General features: G+C 39.4%; 1 protein-coding gene across 2 annotated transcripts in view; it reads right to left on the bottom strand.

Annotated features, from left to right (window-relative positions):
• The window catches only part of LOC120535181 (kelch-like protein 20), a 38,288-nt gene extending 24,945 nt beyond the window's left edge, over nucleotides 1-13,343 (bottom strand). The window contains exons 1-3 of one of the 2 annotated variants that reach the window (XM_039762837.1): nucleotides 13,196-13,343; nucleotides 12,768-12,883; nucleotides 2,697-2,880 (exon numbers count right to left, since the gene is read on the bottom strand). In XM_039762837.1, coding sequence (XP_039618771.1) covers nucleotides 2,697-2,880; nucleotides 12,768-12,883; nucleotides 13,196-13,218 — 323 coding nt within the window. In that variant the 5' untranslated portion in view covers nucleotides 13,219-13,343. The remainder of the gene's footprint in view (nucleotides 1-2,696; nucleotides 2,881-12,767; nucleotides 12,884-13,195) is intronic. The other variant, XM_039762838.1, reaches the window with a different exon arrangement.
• Nucleotides 13,344-19,055: the final 5,712 nt, after the last annotated feature.

Raw genomic sequence — 19,055 nt, 5'->3', positions numbered from 1 at the left:
GCAAACTTCTCATAAAGATGAAATGAGCCATACATCGAGCTTAGGTCTCTGGAGCAGGCAAGCAGCAATACTGATCACTGCACCTCTGTACAGTCTTAGCCCAATTACATTTTATTTATTATCTATTGATACTATTTTGAAATGTTTATGCCTATAATCTATGTAATCTGCCTAAAAAGTGACTTTAATTTTTGGGGGGCAGCTGTGGTTTAAGTGGCTAAATAACTGCAATTGAACCCCAAGACTGACAGTTGGATTCTGACTCACTTTGTGTCACTTAAAACTTCCTGTGCTCCAATAGTAAAAACAGAAAAATACACTTAAATAGCTGTATAATGTGCCAGTATTTGTAAAGTGCTTTAAAATGGTTTTATATTATAGAAAGGCACTATACAAATTAAAGGTTGTTTGTGGCTCCATTTGCAAAGTCTGTAAGTGTGATAACAGATGCCTGCTGACGTCTCCTCCATTCTTTTATGACTCTCTAGTTTTCTTAATTTTTATTCAATAGTAGCTGTCTGCCATTCCCGTTAATACATTTCATGATTATCTTTTATAATAGTACATACTAGCGAAAGCCCCTTGATTCTTTGACCAGTGCCCTGTATCAATACATTTGAATTTCTTTTAACTCCTACCGTGTCTTTACAGTATTTTCTTCTTCATACTGTATAGATCTTCTACAGAAGGTAAATGATACCACCTCTTGCGCTCCAAATTCCTTTTATTCTTATATTTTTCCCAGCCACCATATCCCTCAGCATGATTCCCTCCACAATTACAGTACATTTAGTGTCCACCCCTATCTCTTATTTCCACATTTAAATTTCTCCTCCTCATCTTTCACACTGTTTTTAACTCCTACAAATTACAGTCATGCGTGCAAACCTCTGACAATTAAAACACTGAACAGGCCACAAAGCACACACAACCTTAAATTATAATGCCTAAAGCCATACGATTCAGGACACACTGAAGGGATTCAATTGCTCATCCTGCCTAGGAGCACCTGGGAATTAAACTGTTGATGAAGATAGAAGAGTCTGCTCAGTCCAGCCTAGCGTCACTTCCCCTCCTTGAATCAAGTCATCCATTATCCCCCCATACATACATAACCCCTTGAAACTCTTTGTACAGTATAATTCCCTTGAATAAAATATTCGGCCTCCACTTTTCAATGTTTCTTTTCTCATTTTTAATTTTAAAGTTTTATAGTTATATCAGCATTGGTGATTCTAAATTGTCCCTAGTGTGTGCTTGGTGTGTGTGTGTGTGTGTGTACGTGCCCTGCGGTGGGCTGGTGCCCTGCCCAGGGTTTGTTTCCTGCCTTGCTCCCTGTGTTGGCTGGGATTGGCTCCGGCAGACCGCCGTGACCCTGTAGTTAGGATATAGCGGGTTGGATAATGGATGGATGGATTAGAGATAATGATTGAAATCCATTAGGTGCTGTTTTTTTTAAATCTCAGCTTCTGTCTTTATAATTGAGAGGCAGTTTTAAATAATTTATTCTGATTTAACCCAATTTCCTTTGGATAGACAGTATAGTAATGGCAGGCATTTCAATTCCCTACTTTTGTTTTCTTTCCTTACAAAGCTGATATTAGTGTAATATTAATCTTAACCTTCACCTTGGGCGGCATGGTGGTGCAGTGGTAGTGCTGCTGCATTGCAGTGAGGAGACTACGGTTCGCATGCTCTCTACGTGGTGGTTGTATGTTCTCCCTGTGACTGTGTGGGTTTACTCCCACTGTCCAAAATCACGGTGGTCAGGTGAACTGGCAAAACTAAATTGTCCCGTGTGAGTGTGTTTGCTGGAGATGGACTGGTGCCCTGTCCAGAGTTTGTTCCTGCCTTGCGCCCTGTGGTAGCTGTGATAGGCTCCAGCACCCCCTACAACTGTGGTCTGGATTAAGTGGGTTAGAAAATGACATGTCCTGATTTTCACCTTGGTTTGTCTTTTCACACCATATAACTTACATTTCCATTTACTTGCTTAGCTCACTGATGACTAACTACATCAAGGCCAAGGTAAACTTCAGTTTATTTGGTCTTCACCAACATTTGTTTCAAATATCAGGCATTTCAAGTTTGACAGACTTTGTAGTACTATAGCCGGTGATGGGATACTCTGACATTGCCTTTCACCAGACATGGCATGACAGAGACATGGTAGGAAATGGCCTCCAATTAGCATCAGAAGTCTGAGGATTTGAGAAATGCATGACAATATAGGCATATTACAACAAACATGCCATTTGCTTTGGATAATGGGCAGAGTGGTGGCTCTGAGGCTAAGGATCTGTGCTGGTATCCCAAAGGAGACCAGTTTTGAATCCCCATCACTGCCAAAAGAGATCCTACTCTGCTGGGCCCTTGAGCAAGGCCCTTAACCTTCACAATGGCTGACCCTGCGCTCTGACCCCAAGGGGTATGCGAAAACTAACAAATTCCTAATACGAGAAATTAAATTAGGCGAAATAAAGAACAAAAAAAAGTGATGATGTTGCTATGAAATATACATACATTGTAAGGTTCCTGATGAAACTGGTTGTAGATAATCTAAGAGTGCAGTTGACAGTACAGAATGCACTCAACACTTCAAGAACAAATAAGCATCCAACACACCGAAATAAAGAAACACAGGATTCACTACTGAAAAGATACAATAAAAGAAAACAAGGAAAATCTTGCAGTACCTTTCTACAGAGCTGAGGTAAGATGTCCCATCATGCCCTCCAACTGTGTAGACCTGGCCATCCAGTACACCTGTGCCAAAATCATGGCAGGGTTTAGGCATCGATGTAACACGCCTCCATTCATGTGTCTGAGTGTCGTACCTCTCCACCTGGGAAATGGGGTCACTTGCAGTCCACCCTCCAACTGCAAAATGGAACAATTGATGAGATAAAAAAAACTCAACTTGACGTAATTAGCATAGCAATAGCAAGAGAAATGTTGGCTGGAATCTTTTTTATTCAGTTATTTTGCTGTCGTCATTTGCACATTGTTATTAGGTGAGCACAGCTCTCTGCAGTTTTTGTATTCTTTTTCCTTGCTTCCCAATTGAATGTGTACTGGTGGTTAGTTCAGCTGCTTCATAACTCATCAGATACAAGGCAGAGGCCAAAACACTAAACTGATAAATGTCCCCTTGGGACAAATAAAGCATCTGTCTATTATACAGTGACTCTCTTATCTGTCTTTCTATTATATAGTGCCTTACATATCTATCTATCTTCCTATCTACTCATTGTAATGGATAAATGGTCTCCCTGAAAGGGATGAAGGGATCATTGCCTGGCTGGAAGGCCCATATAGTGGATGGAGACTCTAGAGAGATGCACATCCCGATAATGATGACTGGTGCATCTTTTTCCTGGTGGGACAGTGAAGTGCAAGGACAGTAGGGATATTTCTTATCAGGGCTACATACCCTCAAGATGCTAGTGGGCAGCATCCCTTTACTGGAGCACCCATTTGCACACCTGTGGGGCAACCTAGGAATAGCAGTCCCGGTTGGGCAGTCCTGCTGGGTGCTGTGAGTGGCAGGGAGCTGCCAGGAGGAGGTCTCCCTGCTTTGAGACACTTCAACCTGTCCTGGAAGCAATTCCACCATGTAATGCTGTATCCAGCATAAAAGGGACCACCTCACCTCAGTCTGAGTCAGAGTCAGGAGTGGAAGAAGGACACAAAGTTTGCCTGGGAAAAGTGGGGGCAGAGAAAAAGAAAAAGAAAGAGAAAAGTCAAGAAAGTGTTTTACAGTGTTGTGAATTCTGGAAAAAGGAGCCTGCTTAGTTATTTCATTAAAATAAAATGTTCATTTGTACTGACTCTGTTGTGGTGTAATTGTATCCCGGGTTTTGGGGATTACAGGCCACACTACAGTATTATTTATTATAAATTGCCTTACATATTTCTCTATTATAAAGTACCTTACACAGCTACCTATCTGTTTATTATAAATTCCCTTGCATATCTATCTATCTATCTATCTATCTATCTATCTATCTATCTATCTATCTATCTATCTATCTATCTATCTATCTATCTATCTATCTATCTATCTATCTATCTATCTATCTATCTATCTATCTATCTATCTATCTATCTTAAGAAAAAGATGCTATATAAGCACCTGACCCGACACAGATGGACACGGAGGCATGTATAAAATGAAAGACTTTTTATTTTTCTTCAGCTGGAGGGCACATCCTGTAATCCCTGTAATCCCTCCAGCCACAACACAGTCGCAAGCACTGAAACCACACCACAAAACACTCTCTTCTTCCACCACCACTCCTCCACAACTTTGTCCTCCTTCCTCCCGACTCAGCTGGGTAGTGGTTGCTAGCCATGAAGCCCTGGGGGAGTCCGAGGCACCACTGCAACCCAGGGATGCTGCCATCTAGCGTCCAGGGGGAGATAATGGGCTTTCCACCCTTGTCCCCCTGGCAGATGTGGTGAAGGGGTGTCCTGGCCAGGTGTCACACTATCTATCTATCTATCTATCTATCTATCTATCTATCTATCTATCTATCTATCTATCTATCTATCTATCTATCTACAGTGCATCCGGAAAGTATTCACAGCGCATCACTTTTTCCACATTTTGTTATGTAACAACCTTATTCCAAAATGGATTAAATTCATGTTTTTCCTCAGAATTCTACACACAACACCCCATAATGACAACATGAAAAAAGTTTACTTGAGATTTTTGCAAATTTATTCAAAATAAAAAATTGAGAAAGCACATGTACATAAGTATTCACAGCCTTTGCCATGAAGCTCCAAATTGAGCTCAGGTGCATCCTGTTTCCCCTGATCATCCTTGAGATGTTTCTGCAGCTTAATTGGAGTCCACCTGTGGTAAATTCAGTTGATTGGACATGATTTGGAAAGGCACACACCTGTCTATAGAAGGATCTACAGTTGACAGTTCATGTCAGAGCACAAACCAAAAATGAAGTCAAAGGAATTGTCTGTAGACCTCCGAGACAGGATTGTCTCGAGGCACAAATCCGGGGAAGGTTACAGAAAAATTTCTGCTGCTTTGAAGGTCCCAATGAGCACAGTGGCCTCCATCATCCGTAAGTGGAAGAAGTTCGAAACCACCAGGACTCTTCCTAGAGCTGGCCGGCCATCTAAACTGAGCGATTGGGGGAGAAGGGCCTTAGTCCATTGTCCTTATGGGGTGTTGTGTGTAGAATTCTGAGGAAAAAAATGAATTTAATCCATTTTGGAATAAGGCTGTAACATAACAAAATGTGGAAAAAGTGATGCGCTGTGAATACTTTTCTATCTATCTATCTATCTATCTATCTATCTATCTATCTATCTATCTATCTATCTATCTATCTATCTATCTATCTATCTATCTATCTATCTATCTATCTATCTATCTGTTATATAGTAGCCTTCATATCTATCTATCTATCTATCTATCTATCTATCTATCTATCTATCTATCTATCTATCATTAACAGAGTGGTTCTACCTTTATAGCTAACCTTTTCTGTAACCAGCACCCCTTGGATTCCTTAAATGTGCTTTTGCTCACCCAAAAAAGCTACACTCAGTTTTTCATAATTTGAGCAAACTCAAGGCCTCAAAACCTAACCATTGAGTTATGTTACAATTCAACTTTATAGAAGTATGTCATCGCTCACCTCAAATAATAATAAAAACACAGCGGTGTGGCTCAGATGAAAGAAGACACTTTAAAACAGTAGCAGCTGAAAACTAAACTGGCATTGTTTCATTAAAAAACAAAAACAACAACTAGAGAAGTGAGCAGTGGTAGAAAACTACATAAGTCTTTAAAGTGTGCGGCCCCTGTTCTGATAAGCACAGCAGTGCTGCTGCTACCCCAATTCCGACTCTTAGAAATGTTCTGTCTGGTCAAAGCCATACTGGTGCAGGCTTGGGTGGGTGAATTCCTATTACTTTTCCAGAAAAAAAACACTCCCATCATTACATCATTAAAACAGAATTATTTTTATTAGCCAGCCTTTTCTGCTGCATTTTTTGAAAATAATTACTCATAGTTAGTTTTTTTAACCAAAGGATTCTTTGTTTGACCTTAGTTTGCATCCTGAAAGTATTTTTGTGCAATGCCAATTTTTTTTTATCATGGACACTGCCATTTTTATGATGCAGTTGTTGCCATGCTGCTATAGTAGTTACCGGGTCACAGGGTCATGGGTGTAAAGCATTTACTATTTATCCGATTTTGTGGAGAAAAAGGAAACGTTTATTTTTGTGAGACCTTTCTTAGGTTAGAACAAGTTTTGTTCTATAACTTTTTGACTTTAATGTAGTGTTTTGTTTTGGTTTTGATGATCATGTTGCTGACTTCCTGGTTATGAATCTTGTCTGTGCCTTGTAAGTGCCTGAGAGGGAAAACAGGTATCCTGACCGGAGTGGAGGATAATTTCTTGCCAAGACAGAAGGCCAGAGTGGAAGGACAGAGAAGCATGCTTGATGGACGAGGAAACGGCTTTTTGCCCCGCTGATGTCATATAAGTGATGGATCAGTGGAAACCAGTAGCCAGGAGGAGTTCCATCCCCCATACCACAGATGGCAGTGGTCCACCCATGAAGTCCCAATTTGTATAACTGCAGGAGTATATGGGAATTGCAACACTATCTGGGTCCCTGGGTGCTTTTAGAGGGAGTTGTTAGGGAGTTGTTACCAAGAAGAGATACTGGCACCAGAAACATTTCAAAGTCAAGCTTAAAAGGAGCCTGCCACCGCACAACAGGGAGTCAAAGTCGGGAGACAACACTGAACTGCAGGTGGAAAGAGGAGGAAAATCTGTTTCTTTGGAGTATTTGGGTGGTGTTTATCTTAAAAAAGTGTTGGTGAAAATAAAATTGGGTTGGGTAACATTGTGTCTGCGGTTTGGGGCTCAGTTGCACCCCCTTGTGGTCACACCCTCGATTTACATCTTAAATCCTGAGGATTTGTCAAAATGTTTGCTGCCTTTCCAATTCTCATAACTCATAAAAGAGTAGAGATGTCTCAGGTTAGAGCTGTGGGCATAATAGCAAGTAAATCTAGAGAGATTCAAATCCAAAATTATAAACCATGAAAAAAAGAAAATACAAAATACAAATCCAGAGGAACAATGAGAAAGCTAGAAGCAGCAAGAAAGGAGACAGACTCACACAATACCTGAGAAAAGAACTGTGCCATTGCCAGACTTTTTATTAGACCTTTGGTGGCTACCATAATCAGCAGAACACCTGAGTAATTCATGGTATTTGAAGGTCAAACCCTTTTGTGCTTAATTCCTACAGGGAAAAGTGTCAAAAGCCATCCCTTTGGGGACATATAGGTTATTTGTCTCTCTTTCCCAGGCTATACGGTGAGAGATCTGGAGTCAATGATGATGTTAGGGGTCTTAAGGGTCACCTGGCAGATCCAGACGTATGGTCCTAGCACCTGGTAATGGGACTTTGGCAGGTTTGGTTAATATATCATAGGGCTTAACCTCCTGTAGTCCCATATTTCATACTCCTGAGCCTGCTTTAACATTCAAAGAAACCCCTAGGTATGCACCCCCAAAACCTTAACCTCTGTGACCAAAAACATGTAAAATCCATCCATCCATTATCCAACCTGCTATATCCTAACTACAGGGTCATGGGGGTCTGCTGGAGCCAATCCCAGACAAAACAGGGCACAAGGCAGGAAACAAACCCCAGGCAGGGTGCCAGCCCACTGCAGGGCATATGAAAATCTAGAATAAAAAAATATTAAAAGCTTTTGTCATATTCATTAAAGCAAAAAACAAGATATAATAATGAAAGGTTAAATGCAGATGATACCTAATAGAATACTTTAAAGTAAGGTATAAGTAAAAAGAATGTAACAATCTTAAAGTAATTTGGCAGTGATCACACAGATTGAGAGTTTCCTTTAAGTCTTCAATATGTCTAAGTCAAATTTTACTGGGTTTATATTTAGCAGGTTCTAAGAAAAGTGTTAAGGAACTCCTGCTTGTGTTCATGTGTTATTTTTGTACACTCTTATTACCTTTTTCCTATAAAGCTGCTGGAGTATGTGAATTTCCCCTTAGGATTAATAAAGTATCTATCTATCTATCTATCTATCTATCTATCTATCTATCTATCTATCTATCTATCTATCTATCTATCTATCTATTATATAGCACCTTTCATATTATCTATCTATCTATCTATCTATCTATCTATCTATCTATCTATCTATCTATCTATCTAAAGGATGTACCATTATGCAGTGGCGTAGTACTTATATTTTTCTTTTTATTATTAATAACCTCTAACACATATAATTAAAATATACATTTCTTTATATAATTGATATTTCCCATCTATGGGTATGTCCACACCACTAAGTTTTTTAAATGAAAACTACCTCTGTCCATACTAGTGTTTTTACACCATCTACGAAAGTCTCTGTCAACACTAAAATGTTTGAAAACTAATATGATGTAGACATTCACCTAAAATTGACAAGTGCGTTTTGATGGAAAATCCTTGAAGGGGAGGTAATACCACTGGTCATGGGATTTAATGCAAAACTGTAACGACTGGTAAATGACTTGCCTTTTGTGCATCTATGCAGCATTCAAACTGTACAAAGCACAATTCAGATGCATACAGGTAAACAACACAACAAACGCCATAGAAACTGCCCTCTGTCTCAGCCAGGTTGGAATAAGAAGGGTAACCAGTCAGGGAAAGAGCAGGATCCAATAACGAAAGGGCCATGTAATAAGCACCAGCCTATCAAAGCACTTTTAGAGCCTGCGTTTTTACATTTTTATCCCAACCACATTGCAACACTGAGCCAACGTTTGTAAAGGTATACAGATTTGGAGACCATTTTTAGAAGTCTCCATTTTCGGGGATTAAAAATGCTTGAGTTGTGTGGACAGAAGGCAAAAAATGGAGAATAATGTGTTTTTAAATAAAAGTGTTGTAATATGGATATAGCCTAATACTATTTATCAGCAGTTTCACACTTAACTATTTTTTAAAAACACAAATCAATGTTTAAATGATTAACGCATTACTTTAAAGCATGATACTTGAGTAGTAAAACATCTTAGTTCAAAAGTTAACTGCAGCACATAAAAGAGGAATCTGTTTTTTATGGTTTTAACTAAACTTCTTGTACTAATGTTCACCTCATTACTTAATTTTTAAACAATTTATTTTCACATGTCAGTTTTGATTTCTTGATGTCTGAGTACCTCCAGTGCATTTTTGATTCAAATTGATTCTAACGCTGAGCTTTTGCTAGTGGGTTTGGTTGGTCTGTTTTTTGACAAAAGGGAAAACAATTAACAATTAAAAGAAGTAGACAGCCAGAAAAGTGAAGAACACAGAGCCAGGGGTGGAGCTCCAGCTGAAACCAAAGACTAAGAAAAGGAAAAAGGTAGAGATGGGGGCGGAGCTACAGCTTAAACAAAAAAAGAAAAAACTGAGTCAAGTAGAGCAGGGGGCAGAGCTCTAGTCAGACCATGACAATGGAGTTTTGATGCTGTGTCTGTTAGTGAGGGGTGCTCCAAGGTCTCTATTCACTTGCCACTAGGAATTAGGGTAACTAAAGGCATTAAGATGTCTTACTGTGGGTGTGTGAGCAAGTGAGCCCTGTAATGTACTGGCATACCAATCAGGGTGGGTTTCAGGCCTTTCCTTATTGTATCTCTGGAAGGGATAAAGCAAGTTCAGAAAATAAATGGACAGGCAAAGTTTTATTTGGTTTATTGTCGTATACCATAACAACATAACATTTGCTAATCTTCTTAATCCAATTGAGAGGTGTGGTAAGGTGAAGCTTGATGTAGTTTAAGAGGTTACATTAACCCTCCTCCCCACTCCCTGACAATGTGAGTGAAATACTTGTACACCCATGTTTGGGACTATGCACTTTCCCTTCCTCGTGCTCTTGTCTTTCATTCTTTCTCCAAGGCATGAAAGCCCTGAGCATATTTAACATGCCAAACTCAGACAGATTGTATGATCCCCACATACTTCACATTCATTTCCTTTGGCCCCATAGCCTGTTCTTGCCCTTGATGTGTAAGCAGACTCTTCGCTTTAAAATGTGGTGTCTGACACATGTGTTTGAACATCAGTAGACTTTAAGAAGGTTGGAAACCATAAATAGCTGATTGGGATGCCAAATACAACTCCTCAGAGAAACTACAATAAGGGAAAGACTAGGCATAGAAAATGGACGGATATATTTTCTCTTATAAATATGTCGAGTTACTGAATAAATCCCATCCATCTCATCCATTTAGTAGCCAACTTGAAGAGTGATTATGAGCTACATTATTGCAACGGCATTTCTTAGAGCATTTGTTCCGGACAAGAGGCTTTGTGCTGACGGTGCATGTTGGCCTTCAAGTAATTCGGGGGGATCGGGGTGATTACACTCTGTAAAAAATTTCTCTGCCCAACAACAAACATCCTGTTGGTCATTATAGTGTACAGTATGTGTTCTGTGATATATTATTTTGAGTCTTAGGCTTGACTTCTCCACATATGGAGCTAAAACGTTCACGACAGAACACAAGGAATGGGCTATCAAATCTTATGGGGTCAGTCACTTTCAGGGTGCAAATCTGTAATATCTTTTTAATGGCAGTATGGTTAGAAGCCATCAGCATAAAAAACTGCAAACTCCGTAGGAAATGGTGCCATTTGACTTACACAAACTGAGTATGTGATTTAATGATCATCATTTAGTTCAAATATCCACTTACTGTGCACCGCCCAATTAAATTGATGCAATAAGAAGAGAATGAAAATGGTGCCAGGGTGGGCAGCTGCCATTAGGCAGTGTAATGCAGGGTTAAATTACTCTCAATGGCCTGTTAATTGCCCTGCCACAAAGTCATTCAGGGTAAGGAGAATCCGGATAAGCAGAGATTTCAAAAAGAAAGACAAATAAACGCAAGAGAGCTGAGTGTTAGGGTGAGTCCTGTTTATGGTTCACTAGAGTCTGCTGCTAGCAAACTGCAGGGTGTGGATGTCCCTCGAGAAGCGTTACGGGCATGTCTTTGAGGTTAAAACACTTTAAAACCCTTTAGTTTTTATGATTACAAAGATTATAAGGACAGTCACTGTGCCTCCTTCCTGCTAATACCACAGGGAGAAGGATTCCCTTTGCAAAGCAAACCTATAAGCTTGCTATTAGAAAAATACATTCTAAAAATAAAATACTTCAAAGAGAGGCTTACATATGTATTTTTTGTCACTGAGAAAGGAAAGAAATGTCAGCGTTCATCAATAGGAATCAGTATATTCCTGTTAAAAGGTTTTTAATTTAATGTACACCCCCTCAGAAAGCTACTGTATGTGCGAAAACTTGTTGAAAAATCTCATGAGAGCCCACGCACAGCCAAGCAATAATAGTGTCAGGTCTGGGTCCCATTTATTAGTCCCTTTTGTTTTTAAGGTGTTTTTTTTATTTATCTGAATGTCTCATATTCTCCAAAATAGAATGCTGTCTCAAATATATGTATAAAGTGAACTTTTTTTTTTCTTAACTAATAATAACAGTGCAATGTTCATCATTTAACCCCTCCATTTTCTATCCTTCTTTGCCAGTTAGAATCAGAGAGACTGGCACAGGAAGCCAATCTGGTTGTGGCACTGGGCTATCACAGTGCAGACTCACTCACTAAGCACAAAGCAAAGACCACACAGGAGTTGCTTAGGGACAACTCTAGGAATGTCCTTCAGTTGTCCAGCCAATTGAACATCTCTGGAGAGACCTAAAACTAGCTGTCCACTGATGGTCTCCATCCACCCTGACAGAGCTTGAGAGGATCTACAAGGAAGAATGGCAGAAAATTCCCAGACCCAGGTGTGTGAAGCTTGTCGCATCATAGCCAAGAAGACTCCAGGCTGGAATCACTGTCAAAGGGGCTTCAATTAAATAAAGGGTCTGAATACTTACATCTATGTGATATTTCCACCATTCTGGGGAACGGAGTGCTGCATGAAAATGAAGGGGTCTGAATACTTTCTGAATGCACAGTATGCTGTCCAGTCCAGACTTTTTCCTACATTTCCTTGCACATCCTAAAGACTGGTCTGTGTATTATTGTGGGTGAGTATGGGTGTGTATGTGTGTGTAGGCCCAGCAAAGACTGGCACCCCAGCCAGGACTGACTCCTGTTTTACAGCCAGCCTCTGACTCCCAAGACCCTGATCTGGCTAAGTTAGAAAACAAATGGAAGAGTGAATGACTATAATAAATATAATTGAGAATAATGCATACTGACATTTATTTAAATAAACAAATATACAGTAAAATAAACTGGGAACTATATAATATAACTAGTGGGCCCAGTCCACAATAAGTCATGGACTATTGGTCTAGCATTTAAATCTAAGTGCAGAATTGTAGCTTTTACCTAAAAGCACCTTCCTTTAATTGTAGCTGCCAGGCAGACAGAAATCAGCTTATATTATATAGACATGACCCTGAAAATGCTGATCAATTTAAAAGTTACAAAAAAAGTTGTGATTCAGTGTCTTGTTAATGAATCCCAGCTAAATCTGTTGGAAATTTTTAAAAGTTTTTACGTCTAAAGCAGATGGTCATCTGCTATTAGGAAGAGTTCAAACATAAATACAATTTTACATGAATAGGTACAGACAGAAACATTAAAAAAATCACTTTGTAGCAACCGAGTTAAATTTAATGAGACACATGAAAGAATTCATTTGGAAAAAAAAGGATAAGAAGTAGTAACCTGCAAATCCCACGTCCAGGACCGGGGCAACCTTGGAAATCCTGCTGTGCCCATTTTCAGATTCTGATTTTTCCTTGGGTAGCATTACACATTTTTTGGATTCTTCAGCTGTTTCTCTTCAAGAAGAGCAAAAAAAAAAAATGAACAGTAAAACAAAAACTGGTTAAATGTCATGCAGCTGTCAGTATTTGGGTAGCGTTAACAGTTTTTAAATTAATTTCTATTACAGCAGCCTTCTGTACATCCAATTCATTTTAAGAAAATTACTAAAGTCTTGGTGTTACAATGGGGTGGACAGATGATTCTTTCCTCCCCTTAGCTATGATTTGATCCTTTGGTTAGCCTTCTAAAACAATAACCATTTTAAGCTTGTAATGGTTGAGCTATTTTATATGACAAAGTCAAGACACCAGACTGCCCCCATTTACCCTTTCTCATTATAAATGCCCATTTTTCTTGAGGATGTGGCTCCTTCACCGTGGCCGCTGCTTGCAGTTCTTGATGATGAATGCCGCCTGTCTCACTCCCACAGATGTACAGCTGGCCTTTCAGCTCAGTCGGAGGGCAACATGGGTCTGAAACACAAGCACCAGGGTCACACACTCAGTGCCAATCAAAGTATTGTGGCCTCACTTTCAGAGACCTGACACCAGGGGCACGGAATACTGGAGACTTTTTTTTTACTTTATTAATAATTATTGTGTTGTATTTATTAGACTGCTGCTGCTGCTTGAATGTTTGCTTCTGGCTTATTGTGTGTCCTAAGGAGACATTTAATCTTCTTGTGCTTCAATTGTAAAAAAACAAACATGTACATTGTGTTATTGCTTCATAGTTGTAAATTGCTTTTGGATAGTGCCTTCTGTGAAAAGATAATGCATTAACACTAGAATTACCACAGCCTATGAGAAAACTCGTAAATCCAACCCACCTTAAATCCGTTCGCACCTCTCAGTTTTATTGTCTGACTCACGTTCAAGCTCTAACACTTAATCCTACATTTTGTAACATGTATTACTAAAATATGAAAAAGTTTCTGTTTTAACAATGTGTTTACACAGATTACTGTATAAACGGAACAAACATGAAATGCATGTGTTCCAAATAACGATCTATTATTTCCACTCTAAAACTCCAGCAGTTCACTCACTCCCAGATAATCAAACAAGGCATGAGCTGGGAGAATTTTGTGAACTTTCTGCGACGGTGGGGGGATGGAATAGCCGGCTGCTTGCTGTTTGTCTTAATCGGCACGTTTACAGGACAAAAGACGCTGACGGAGAGGTGCAAACGGATTTAAGGTGGGCCGGATTTGCGAGTTTTCTCATAGGCTCCGGTAATTATAGTGTTAAATATTTCATGGCTAATGAATAATATAGTGTAAAAATGACATGCTGTCTGTGTGGAAAAGCAGCTTTTTAACTTTACCTGAAATGATTTTTACTCTTAGATGTCATACTATAAGGCCTGGGGGCCAGGCTCCTGTAACTTGCCCTTGTGTTTTGTAAAGGTGTGTATTTACTTTTCCCATCCAGTAGGGGGAGCTATTTAAATAAGGGAATGACCAATAGGCAGCTCGCATTACACAAGCGGTTGTGCTTCTGAGAAACCCCACTTATAAAGTGTCTCTTATATGACCTGAATCGAAAAGTGTATACAGGAGAAAGAATTGAGAGTAACACAGCGGCTTACATGCTCTCTACTTCCGCCAAGTAATCAGAGGACCTGTGACTTCACCGTCAGCCCGTGTCTGGGTCCAATTTTCCTGTTCACCAGCTACAAAATGCTAACTGCCCAGGAATTCACATACTAGTATTTTTTAACTTTATGTCTCCGGCCTCAGGCCTAGGGGAACCTGGACCAGGTACTGTACAAGCTACCATTGCTACAGGGTGTAGCCACAGCGATATGGTGAAAAAGCATAAAAGAAGCAGGCAGCAGTCACAAGTTTCAAATCATACTTCTCTGTTCTACTTTATTTTCATTTACCCAGAAATATATAAATGCTTCAATCTCTGCATAGATCAACATGACGATCAGTTAAACAATGGTGTATGCCAATTTCCTCTGCAGTGTAAACACATTTACTTTGTATTGTTATCAGCTATCAAGAAGTACCTGATTAGAAACTCATTTTCAAAGGAAGCAGGCAGTTCTGTATCACCACATTGTGTGTGGATGAGATACTAATCAAAGCGGTCTGATTATTCAAAGCAGGTGACTCTTTTGTAAGACAGGTAACTATTTATGTCCTGTAGATAGTCATCAATAATAAGTCTGCAGCAGAATTCTCCAGGAATTGTGCCTTTTCTTTAAAACACTGAATTCTAGCCCATTACACTTACACTCTAAAAAATCTTTTGCAACTCCAACTAGTACAACTCCATCATTAAATGAGATAGCCTGTAGTACCCAAAATCTGCTTTATTTTCAGATACTTGATATACAGTACTTTTTACACAAAAAATGTATCATTACTTATTATCGATATACATATACAGTATATGAAAGCCACCCTGGGCAAAAGAAACATTGATAATGAATACAAGACAGGTGATGCTGACCTACAGGAAACAAACTTAGAAAAAGGAATTAAGGATTATTTTCATCCTCACACTGATGTACAGGGGCAATTAAGAAATAAAATAAAAGGCTACATGGTATTGAAGAAACTGCACTATTAAACATAAATGGAAACTCTCAAAGGCATTAGTGACACCACTTCTGTAGTAGTGTGCGCACTTCTAGGAACCACACTATAAAAAGACATAGGAGCTCACAGATGAGGATCCTGGGACCAAAGGGCCTCTTTAGTCTCGACCAGGGAAACAAGTATGAAGAGGTAATCGGGTGGGACTTGCTAGAGACACCATGATAGAACACTATCCTGATTCTTATGGCATGCTACCGATTCTACGCACAATGATTCAGTTCTACACTATATTGTAAATTATGGTTTCATTTTTGAAGTTAAAGATGAAATTAAATTCCTATAGGCAGAAGTATCAATCTGTCTCACCTAATAAGAAAAACCCTTCAATCATTTATGATGGGTAAACCTTTTTTTATTTTAACAGTTTTCACAAAAAGACAAAAAAATAAACAGTAACATTACATGTTTTGCCTTGGAAGAGTTCTCTGGTGACCCTATACTCAACTTATTACTTTCTACGTGGACTTGAATTTCTCCAAACCTTTGACTCCTCTATTAAGCCACACTTACCGGCCTGTCCCAGAGATGCAGCTGAAGTCTGAGGTTCCACATGTCATCCCAGTAAGCAACATTAGAATATTCTGACAAGAACAGATCATTCAGCCCAACAACCTTGTCCATCCTATTCCTTTTGATTGTTCAAAATAACATCAGGTCAAGATTTGAAAGTCCCTAATGTTATACTCAATACCACACTACTTAGTTATTTATTCCATGTATCGATGGTTCTTTGCTTGAAGAAAAACATTCTAACGTGTGCAAACTCTGACCCTAACAAGTTTCCAACCATGTGCCAGAGTATTTGTTACAAAGTAACAGATGAATGTTGTAAAGTAACAGATGGGATCCACTGTACTACTTCCTTTCATAATTTTAAACACTTAAACACAATCAAGTCCCCTCTTAATCTGCATCTTAAACTGAAAAGATTCAGCTCCTTCAAGCTCTCCTCACAACTCATGACCTGCAGTCCTCAGCCTAGTACAGGGGTCCTCATTCACGGTCCTGGAGAGCCGCAGTGGCTGCAGGTTTTTGCTCCAACCCAGTTGCTTAATAAAAAGCACTTATTGCTAAAGTAACACTTGTGCTTCACTTTAGTGATTTTGAGCCCTTATTGCTTAATTTTGTCTTAAACAGCTATTTTAATTGCTCCTTATTATCAATAACATGCAAATGACAAGAGAGAGCAGCATTTCTCCATTTAGCTTATTTACATTTACACCGGTGTGTATTTATCTGCACTATTGGGTTTAATTAAATACTTGGAAGAAAAATGAAGAGAAAAAAGTGAACGACTGAGAATTACTCGTCCATTTTAGCCTTCAAATCATTTGCATGATAGAAAGGGAAAGAAAATCTAGGATATGAGAATGACCTGACATAGCAGAGTTAATTTAATTTCATAGCTTGTTAGTGCTTTATTGGCAAGAATTGCTTTCTAATTAAGCAACCAGGTCAGAACAAAAACCTGCAGCCACTGCGGCTCTCCAGGACTGGGATTGAGGACCCCTGGCCTAGTTGATCTTTCCTGGGCTTTTTCTAATGTCTATTTTGTAATATGGAGACCAAAACTGTGCACAGTACTCCAGAGGAGGCCTCACTATTCCATTGTGCAGTCCTTGATTTGTACTCCACACATGATGATATATAACCAAACATCTGGTTAGCCTTCTTGATCGCTGTCTGTATGGAGACAGTGACCAATCTACTATGATGTATTGGTCCTTCTTACAAGGGGAACTTTCATATTTCAGACCTCCCAGGAGGATAAACCAGGGTTGACTACATCTGTGGTTAAAATGTTTTGTTCACTTATCACTAGACCCAAGGAGATTTATTAAAAAGAGTTCAAAGCAAAGTAGGGAAGTACTTTCAAAATTTCATTTACGCAATATGGAATTAACATTCTCTAAATTAAAATTCCTAATGTGCCTAAAGCAGAAGCAAAACAAAATGGCTCTGATTTACATTCTTCATTAATTCTTTGTGCCTTTCTTAAGATGCTTTCTGAAAAAATATGCATATAGTTAAAGTCTTTATATTCAAAGACTCTGAATTTGTCTTCATTGTGTAGGTTAGGCCACCATACTGACTTCCCACAAGTTGACACTTCTACATTTACACTGCAATGAGCTGAAATTCCAGACGGGTGATATCCATAGAACTAATGACAGGACTTCTAAAACTGACAGGTGTGTCAAATGCAGTCAATTATTTTGTGTTTAATATTAGTAATTAATTTAGACTACCTTGCAGAGAGCCATTTTCACTTCCAGATTAAAGAGTCTTTTCTATTGATCAGTGTCAAAGCTATTCACCAAATTAAATGTGTCTGTGGAAAATCAAAACTGATTTTCACTTCTTAAAATTACAATCTGGGCGGTATGGTGGCGTGGTGGGTAGCACTGCTGCCTCGCAGTAAGGAGACCTGGGTTCGCTTCCCGGTTCCTCCCTGTGTGGAGTTTGCATGTTCTCCCAGTGTCTATGTGGGCTTCCTCTGGGTACTCCGGTTTCCTCCCACAGTTCAACGACATGCAGGTTAGGTGCATTGGCGATTCTAAATTGTGCCTAGTGTGTCTGTGTGTGCGCCCTGTGGTGGGCCGGCACCCTGCCTGCCTGCCTGTTTGTTTCCTGCCTTGCCCCCTGTGTTGGCTGGGATTGGTTCCAGCAGACCCCCGTGAACCTGTAGTTAGGATATAGCGGGTTGGAGAATGGATGGATGGAAAATTACAATCTGCGATGGAAAATTACTGTATGTGGCTTTTTGCTTTGTGTAGATGTCCTGGGTGACTAAATCCCAGCAGAGATGGAACATTCTAGAACAAGCCGTTTTTGAGATATCCACCCTGAATATTAAGACCTTTGCCCAATAACTTAAAAAAAAATAACAATAATAATACTTTTTATTTATGTAGTGCCTTCCCCATGCTCAAAGCACTTGACTTCTATTCTTCCAACAAGTTGCATGTTTGTTAATTGTGTTATGGCCTCCTGTCCCATTGTTTTTAGTCCAGTTTGGTCCAGTACTTACAGTATCTTCATATCCTTCAAAAACAGTTCAACCAATGTCCAAAGATAACTGCCATGTACAAGTTGTTTAACCAGCCTTTTTGGAGTCTGCTCTGTTTAATCATGGTACCAGGCCTATTGATTTATAAACTTTTTTTCCTAGACCAGGATCTGACCTTGGCATTCCTAGACCTGCATTTGATCTTCTTTCTCTTTCTTTCTTTCCTAGGACACAAAGCATAAGAGGAAGCAGACAACGGCCAACGGTGAGATGGAGCGGGTTGTCAAAGAGCTACAGGCCCTCATCAACTAGATCCAGAAACTCCTGTCCAGGTGGAGGCACCTGAGGAAACCGAAGGCTTGCCTATTGAAAAAGTCCTCCCCGACTTTTGAGATTGTCGCACAAAATTATTTACAAATTTCAGTCAGGTTTTAGAACAAATCACAATGCAGAAACTGCACTCGTTAAAGTAGTAAATGACTTGCGGGTAAATGCAGACCGAGGCCATTTTTCTGTTCTCATCCTGCTAGATCTGAGTGCCGCATTTGATATCATTGATCACAAT

Source organism: Polypterus senegalus, chromosome 9 (genome assembly GCF_016835505.1).
Source record: "Polypterus senegalus isolate Bchr_013 chromosome 9, ASM1683550v1, whole genome shotgun sequence".
Classification (NCBI taxonomy): Eukaryota; Metazoa; Chordata; class Cladistia; order Polypteriformes; family Polypteridae; genus Polypterus; species Polypterus senegalus.
Note: the sequence above shows the minus strand (reverse complement) of the source record. Positions and strands in the feature narration are given on the sequence as shown.